Source organism: Formica exsecta, unplaced genomic scaffold (genome assembly GCF_003651465.1).
Source record: "Formica exsecta isolate Colony F162 unplaced genomic scaffold, ASM365146v1 scaffold667, whole genome shotgun sequence".
NCBI lineage: Eukaryota > Metazoa > Arthropoda > Insecta > Hymenoptera > Formicidae > Formica > Formica exsecta.
The window spans coordinates 107,141-116,743 of record NW_021853430.1 but is presented as its reverse complement, the minus strand read 5'-3'; the positions used below and the strand labels follow the sequence as shown (position 1 = coordinate 116,743).

Sequence of the window (9,603 nt, the reverse complement as noted above, 5' to 3'; positions counted from 1 at the left end):
TACATAACATAACTGGAAAAATAGGAATGAAGGTTTCGCAAACTAGTGCAGAGGAATCCTTCTTCTTAAAGTATATGTATCCGACCTCACAACTCTACGCAACGTTACACTGGCGCAATAAGAGCGATTATATGGCATGACGAATACTGATAACGATGTGATGTGACGATAATATATCGCTTTACAATATCTCGCATGTGTAATTTATAACGATGCTTGAATCATTGATAGAAGAGAAGATTGCCGTATCAAATTGCTTTATCATTTGATATTAATAACTAGCTTTTTGGCCCGCGCTTTGCACGGGTATATATAAATTTCTCGAAGTTAGTACCAAAATTTTGCTAATTTTTCGGGGATGGCTACTATACTCCGTCCAAAGAGAGAATAACATCGGATCGGACGAAAACTCGTCCGTTTCGCGCAGGTCTCCACCCACAGAAGCCGTATCTACGTATACGATATTGAGTATGTCGCCATGTTCTCCCCACTTTGCCCGCCTATGCGCGGACCGATGTTATTCTCTCTTTGGACGGAGTATAGTAGCCATCCCCGAAAAATTAGCAAAATTTTGGTACTAACTTCGAGAAATTTATATATACCCGTGCAAAGCGCGGGCCAAAAAGCTAGTTATTAATATCAAATGATAAAGCAATTTGATACGGCAATCTTCTCTTCTATCAATGATTCAAGCATCGTTATAAATTACACATGCGAGATATTGTAAAGCGATATATTATCGTCACATCACATCGTTATCAGTATTCGTCATGCCATATAATCGCTCTTATTGCGCCAGTGTAACGTTGCGTATCGGTTTTCTTTGAAATCGTAATAAATAGCGCTCTCGGGAATTTTCATGCATTCCGCGGTTGTGTTTCCTGACTCGTTTCTCGTAATTTCCTGCATCGCGAGGAACATAGGATGAACAAACACGATGACACATTGATTGAATCGCACAATCGACTTCCTGCCATCGTGTGAATACGTTTTATATAATAGTAGAGAAAATAAGAAAGTTTTCAAGAGAATTTGATAAGATTTAAAAAAATTATATATTAAATATAAAATTTAAATTTTTCCCTAATAATATATTTGTTTCAAGATTTTCGATTATGCAATTTTTCGCATTTAATCTCTAGTAAAGAGGAAGTAGTTCGATGATAAATTTCGACAAGAAACTTCATATTTTTATAGCGTTCCTAGTCTATCTTTACTTGTCGAGTCGAATCACTGGCACGGTGAATAACAAGCGTGTCGGCGAGCACGCGTAAATACGATGTTGGAAAAGTTTCACCGCGAGTGAAACCTTATGATTGACGCGCGCTCGCTCAGCTCGTTCGTTCGAGATCCGACGCTCGACCTCGTTCGATTAATTTGCCAATGTTTCGCACCCACGAGGCGCCCCGTCATTATATCCCGGATGAACGGACAGTGTGGGCCGACGCGGAATAAGCAGGAAATTAGAAATATATCCGCGTCACCGTGTGCAGATATGGCCGCGGAGAGGGAATTGCATCATTTCTAATGAGCGTGTGTGTCAGATACATTTTTTTCTGACATACTAACACAAGACAACGCAGAAAAATGACGCGTACAACGACGACGAAGAAGAGAATGTAAATGATGGAATTGTCTGGTCGCAACTTTGACAAATTCTACAGTCGAGTTAATTAATTAATTAATTTAATATTATTTTATTTAACTTATACGATTATTAACTTTTATACGAAATATTATTTTGTTGAATAAAAATTTAATAGTTTCGTTGCATTAAACCATATTGTTTGATAGTAAAATAACTATTTGGAAAATAAGAAAAATAATTATTTGGAATAGTATAGTTTATTCTCTTACCGCTATGCGACGCGCTATACTTCACTATACTCGTATTCAAGTTTCTGTCATAAGCGTATATGTATAAAGCCTGCAAAATGCGGCTAATAATATTTAACAACTATTTCTATCACATATTTCATTTCTGATACGATCTCCATACAGGAGAATTCAGATACTGAATTGATTTCTGGAAAATCGGACAGATAAATGTCCGATATTCACTTATTCGGACAGAAATTTCGAATAAGTAAGCTTTTCTATATAATATGATTGCTGCAAAGATTTGAATTGCAGTAGAAAGATGCAGTAACATGTAATTTTACTTTATCTAACTTGTTCTAAGCTTTATTTAAATTATTCAAAGCAACGTAATGAATCTTTCAAATAAAACAAGAATATTGTTTGAAAGAATAATATAATTGTTTAAGTTGAAGAAAAAGTGAAATTCATTCAAAAAATATTTTATTTAAAGTAAATAAATATGTTATTTGAAAATCAAATAATCATATTTGTTACTTCAAATATTAGTATGGTTGGACAATTCCAAGCATTATATTTCTTTGATTTCAACAAAATTTATTAAATCCAAAGAAACTTTTCTGTCTGTGTACACAAATAAATATGATATCAACACAGTGTGATGAAGTCATCAATTATATCTGCAAAATGTTGAAATATCACGAATCTAAGGATACGTAAAAACATGCCGTGACCCATTCTTTTTTTAAAGTGGCTGCATTAATTGAAACCGGATAAATACGTCGATTTCGGAGCGTGGACCAAATTAATTTGTCGGCGATAAGCGGCAGGCGGTAGCCTGGTTCCTCTCGAGGGAGACTAGAGTGCTCTATAAATTTCTGAGTTCCTTTTTTCGCTTTCGGATCCCTATATCGCCCCGAGAGAGGCTCTTAGGCCGTTCCAATTTCAACCTCGAGCTCGATGCTCGATCTGCATTAAACGCGCTCGAGAGGCAGACGTCGTTATACACCCGAAGTGGGAAAGAATGATCAGCCTTGTTCTCCCTGGTGGAGTTCATTGGTATTCCGGATGCGCGCGATACGCGCGTTTCTACTGGCCGAGATCGCTGGCTACTCGCGCGCACCAAGACAAGCCTTAACGATCGTAATTTTATGTAATAAATTGCCGATGCAAGCGTGTCTTTCGTCGCAACGAAATAACGCGGCGATCGGTAATAACAACAAGCTCGCGCGAATTGTGTTACCGAGAGAAAAAAAAAAAAAACGAATTCTTGCTTTCAATTTATTTAAATACGGCATTTTTTTTTTTAATGCATAATGCAATTCAAGTTTAACTTGAATTCGAGTTTATTCAGGTTTAATTTACATGAAATATCTTTTACATACACACATATAAATTCCGCATAAGACTGTAGTACTTGACCGCAGACCTGACTACCCCACCCCAAAAGAAAAAATTAAACTAAAAATAATATTAACAAACTATGCTAAAATATGACTATTGAGTGTGTTTCTATTTTTAGTTCTTATTCCTATTAACTTATCATACAATTATTTTTGCCAGATGTGTATCGGTGATATTTATTAGCCAGTTTTTAATTTTATTCCATTTGAAATTATTAAATTAAATTAAAAATACGTTCAATTATTTAAAAGATTATGTGTGTATAATTAAATATTAAGTTCCACCACATACAGAGTGTTCTTAAAGTAACTATCTATTTTTTGGTGTAATTAAACTTATCAACTTATTAACATAAATTTGTGTCAAAGGCGGTAATAATTAATACAAGCTCGATTAAAACCTACTCGAAATTAGAGGATTAAGCACATTCTCAGTATATTCCCGGTAGATATGCGTTCTAGATGCACATATGCAACACTCACCCTGTATCGCCAATGTAATCCAGCATGCGTATTTTCAGCATGTCGTATGCTGAATCGGTCGCTGGCCCGTCACATGTGCGAGACCTCCGGTCAGAGATCGGAATCGTTGCCGATTCGTCGTCGATGCTGAAATAATCGCACGTCGCCGACGACCGATATTCCGGGCGAGTCAATAACGCGATTTATCGAACGGTATCACGTCCCCGATGCCTCGAAACCAAGTCGCGCGCGAGTTTTACGCGAGTCACCACCTGGCACAGGAGACGCACATTTATTCGATCGATGCACAAGTCCGAATTTTTTTATATATATATAAATATACCAGGTATTTGCTATAAAAAACCGAATAAATATATTGTAACACTTCAGGACATTCAGGCACACATAGATTCGTATTCGCCGGATGTTTAACGTCAATTATGCCACCTAGTATTAAATGCAAATTCGCGTTCGATGTTTAATTCAATTTAATTCTATAATAATATAATATAAATTTTAATATATAAATAAATATAATATAAATTATATATTTTATGGTATATAAAATTTGTATATACCATATATATAAATATGATAAGAAAATTGTACAAAAAAAAAGTATGTGTAAAAAAATTTCGATATAATAAAATAGATAAGAATATTATCTAAAATACAGTAACATGTTAGCAATATAGTAATATTATCTTGCGAACAGATACCACTTCAACGCTATGTATACGACGTAAATACCGGCAAATTAGAGCATTAAACGCAATTAGAGCAACGTAATAGCCGCCGTGGCTCGTTAGCTAACGTAAATAATGATTTTATCGAGAAATTGGTTTCCCGGGGGAGAGGTACGTGAGATCTCTCGAGGGGAACGACGGAATCGAGTCCCGGATCGCAAGAACATGATCTTGGGGTGAATTCGCACATGTGTTCCGTCGCGATTACGGTCACCGCGACACAGAAGAGAGATCCGCGGATGCCTTTTTTCTCGTCTCAAGATCGTCTCGTGGATCCCGTCTCGCGAACAGGAAGCCTCGATATGTCGTCTCCCAATTAACGGCGTGTGTTCGCCTCATTTTCAAGACTCGTTTCAATTTATCCGTTATATTAATCTTTCCTCAATTAATACGCACTGTAAGAATTTATGTAAATTTTCCGCATAATTAGATTAAATTATTCACATATATGTCTATTTTTTATTTACTCTTTTTTCGCTGTTATAAATATAATTATAATTTCAAGTAATTTATATAATAAATAAACGTTATAAAGGCGTTCTACAGTTATCAAACGGGGAGCGTATATTTTTCAATAATCCAGATCACGAAAGTGGTCCGTCTCCAAATCCGGACGGATTCGAAAATATTCCTGCAGAATCTATGTATAGTCATGCAGAAGCGATTCATGAAAAATTCAGCTCTTCCTCTTGATGAATAGACTCACGATCTCTAAAAGGATTCGTAAGCTCGTGACATCATCGGAAATCCGCATTGTTTTAAAAATAAATCGAGATAACGTGCCATGAACAATATTGTGAACATATTAAGGCAGGAATTTTAAATGATTTTGAAATTGAAACGAGTCATCAATTGTGGCATGGATCTTGCCATTTCCATCGCTCGCGTAATCCACGTGGGTCATTTGACATTTGACAAAGTTGGTTTTCTCTCCCTATTATGCGCGTTTGTTATGCGTGCACCAGACAACAATAAAATAAAACAATAAAATTCACAGAGCATTATTCGTCATCGCCTTCCACGACTCACGTGTAATTCAGATCGAATATAACGATATAACGATAATACCCTCGACGCTTCCATTCGGGAAGCTTGCGGATACATTATTACATCGCGCAAAATCAAATATTACTACGTCGTAAAACTTTTATAGGGACATTATCATATCTCTCGTATTTCAACTTTAAAAATACGCTTTCCATGCCTCAAATGTACTTCAATTACCGATTTTTTCCCCGTTTTCTTTTTTCGCCAAAAATCGACACCATTCGAGAGTTCCTTCTCGCGCGTGATCGACACTCCGAAAGAAGAGACGGCGAGACGCGACGGCGGATCGAAGCGTCGAACAACTGTTTAACGAGCCCGCTCGTACTTGCATCGTCAGTGGCACTCGTTCTCCCACCCGCAACAGCCTCCTCCACCATCTCTTCCTCCTCCCCCATCGGGCTCTCTTCGCTCGGGTCCTCCACTACCTCCGCCTTCCGCTCCTGTCCGGGATCCTCGAGAGAAGGACTCGCGAACCACTCACTCGCGAGAGTGTTTCGCCGGTCTTTCGTGTCCGATAAGATGTTTGCGCTCTTTCAGGAGCCAATCGACGTCGACACTTAGAGTGCGGTCGATTATCATCGATAATTGCCGTTATGATAACGATATTGCTCTTGTTTTCTTTTATCGAAATATTTTAGGAAATCTCAGAATTTTCGCGCATTGTTAAAGTTTTTGGAAATCTAATTATCTTGTCAATTTTTCCAGATTTTTTTCATATAGAGTTTTATATACCTTTTTTATTTATCAAAATATATGTTATGGCGTGATAATTGAATTCTGAATAATTGCTATAATTATATGAATATAACCGCTTTATCATCTTTCTGCTCCAGTATTTGTATAAAGAAGATTATACTGTTCAATAATTAAATAACTCGATTAATAAATCGATTAAATAAACTATTATCGAAACATGTCAGCCGTTCTTCATCTCCGAATTCTTTTGGTCAGTTTCGATTTTTTCCGAAAGAATATCGGTAAAGATCTCTTTTTTATTTGTTAAGAGATTTTTATTTGTTGTAAGAGAGACAGATTAGCCTATAGGAAGGGTCAGATTAGGTTTAGAGTTAAGAAACCCGGGGTCTCTACTAGGCGTCCCCTCCTCCACGTTGATGCCATTACTCCGGCAAGACCGATCATTTTCGACTGGGATAATAGCACCGGGAAGAGACTCGGGAACCGACGGAAAATCACGAGACCAGTTACCGAACGTATATACTAATAGTATGCCCCGTTGTTTGACCGCGGAAGATGGCTTGATGCCCCGAGAGCCAAAGTGCATTATGAATTTCACAGCGTTCGGTCGATGGCGAGAATTTTTCCGAAGTAAGAAAAAGCGCGAATTTCCTCGGAGAATTTACAATGTCGGAGAGAATAGCATTCCAATAGGAATTTATTATAAAAAGTTATCGTATGATAAAATCCAGGAACAAACGAAAATAAGCGAGAAGTAGATTGTTCGCGAACATGTGCGCCACCTTTATTCAATTATCATATATATGGCTGTGTATATATCGCGATACAAATATTTATTCGCGATAAATTCCCCCAAGAAACCACGCTATTTGATAAAGCCTCCGGGAAATTTCGAGCTTCCTAAAGCCCGCAGGAAGCCCACTTTCCTTCCACGAAATGCCACGAACCGTCCGACGTTGTTCCAGCAGTCTGATAAGATTGCCGCTTGAATGAAGTCATACATCTTTTATTTGCACCGTAACGAACCGGGAAGTCTAATGTATGAAGCGCCAGGAACGCCGATAAAGCTTCACTGATGAATACATAATAACAATCGCCCACAGATATCATCCTCATATTCATAATACCATTAATAATATTTATTTTAAATTAAATCTTATTAATAATAGTATAATTAAAATTATTAATTATTAATATTTTTTAAAATAATAATGTAACTGTACTTGTGTGTGTAATAATATATAAAGAAGGAAATATGTGATAATAATATATATAAATGTTAAAATCATTTCTCACATTTTCATTTTCATGCTTACATTTTTGTATTTATGCGATAACGCTATTAATTATGTCCTTTTGCATTTCAAAATTTAAAATTCTAACACACAGAGACACATTATTAAATTAATTAATTATAACGTAAAAGAATATTTTTAATACATTCAAAACCATTTTTTTGGCGCTTAAGTTTCGAGATGACAATTCAGTTCCACCCTTTCATGTTACCTGGTCGGGGAAAAATAATCCCTTCACAGGATTCAATCGAGGACGGCTCTCGAGTAAAAGGGATACAACCCCCTGTAGAGGCAGTTAGGTCAGGGTGCATCGCGAGTAAAATAGCCAATTACCGACGCACGTCGCGCATATTTTTTTCTCGAATCCCGGGCACCCCCTATTGTACCGATCAAATTTAGCGGAATTATTTTACGCGACCCCCTATCGCCGTCATTAACGCACGGTCATTAATCTTCGTTCGAAATCGAGGGCGCACGCGTGACACCGGCAATACGTCAATTTGCATTCGAATTCTCGTCGCAGTTGCAAACGAGGAAAGCCCTCAAACAAACCCTGATAACGAACCGACTTGTCTCTCGAGAAACGCATTGATAAGAAAGACATTTCCATGCAATATTCAGGATAAAACTAATTTTGCGGTTAATGAGACGAAAAATGTAGAGAGTCTAATAATATAACGTTGAGCTTACGAGCATGAAAATATATTTTTCTATGTTATTCGAAATTTATATAGAAAAAAATGTATTTATAAAAATACAGAAAAATTAAATAAATAATAATTAGAAAATTGCGATGAGAGACAGACTTATATATTTTTTTTTATAATATTTTATTTAATGTAATTTGTTACGTTTTATTTCTTTCATTCTCTCTCTCTCTCTCTCTTGAGGCTGTAAGATATTACGAGCCATGATGGGAATCTCGCAAACTCAATCTTATTGGCAGGATGATCAAATACTGTAGAAATCCATTTATCGAAATAATATCGAATGTCAATATTTTACAGATATCTTCCGTGAGTTCACAAATATCGGTCTTCTCTTATATAACTCTTTTAATACATATAAAATTGTTTTCTATATATATACAAAATCACATTATTTAATTCCATTAAAATTAATTTAATTCCATAAAAAATTGGACAAAAGAAATATTAGTATTCACAGCGGATCCATGTTCATAAGAAAAGAAAGTCTTATTTTGACCTCTAGAATATGCTCCTAAATTTTAGTGCATCATTTCAGATACAATATTATCATTATTCATACACAAATGCAGTAGGGCACTGCAATATATTCTCTCTCTCTCTCTCTGCTGGTAACAGAAAAATAATTTCTAATTAAAATAATTGGCGGTGTGTTTTTATTGATATAGCGGGATCTCTCTCGGCTTTATTCATCGCTCGTCGAGTTTACATAACGCGCCCCATTCATTCATCGCGACGAATATAAAGGATGGAAAGGGAGGAAGGGGGAAGGGGAAGCGCGCGCGCGAAGCCTTTAAAAACCTAGCTGACCCAGTTCCCGGTTGTTCCGGTCGACGCAACGAACGGCAGGCTCCGTTAGAGCTAATCGAAATAGCGGGGTCATCCCGCCGATCGAGGTAGCGAGAACGCGCTTCTGCTCCTCTCCTCAAGGTCGCTTCCGTTCTTCTTCCGTCCTACACTACCCCGCTCTACTTGCCGCCGCGATAGCATCCATTCCCGGCACCTAGCGAATCTAATTTATTACTCAACGATCATCTCCGCTCGACGGTCGATCGACGATCGCCCGCCAGGTCGACGCGACGTAGGCTGGAATGAGGATGTCCTCTCTCTCTCTCTCTCTTCTACCCCCCTCCCCCCTTCCACTCCCTTTAGTCTCCGTATAAATAAACCACTTTGTTATGCAAGGCAAATATCACGATATTTGATGTATGTTGACAGATTCTAGAAAATTGTAGAAAAATGTAATGTTATATGCATGTATGTATCGTGAAGAGAAAACTGTTTTATTAAAATTAATTTATTTAAAATATGATGTATATATGTATATATTGTGAAATTATAAAATTAATAATACAATTACATGTGTAAAATTATTCATAATTTGCAGGAAGACTTTACTTGGTAATTTCTCGGAAAAATTATTATATAT

General features: G+C 36.8%; 1 protein-coding gene across 2 annotated transcripts in view; it reads right to left on the bottom strand.

Annotated features, from left to right (window-relative positions):
• Positions 1-9,603, bottom strand: part of LOC115243015 — a 112,074-nt gene that overhangs the window by 100,836 nt on the left and 1,635 nt on the right. Inside the window, exon 1 of one of the 2 annotated variants that reach the window (XM_029819664.1) lies at positions 3,705-4,070. The exons of the other annotated variant lie outside the window; for it this stretch is intronic. Within the exon in view, the coding sequence (XP_029675524.1) occupies positions 3,705-3,745 (41 nt within the window). The 5' untranslated portion in view covers positions 3,746-4,070. Of the gene's footprint in view, positions 1-3,704; positions 4,071-9,603 lie in introns of those variants that run through there. 2 annotated transcript variants of the gene reach the window in all.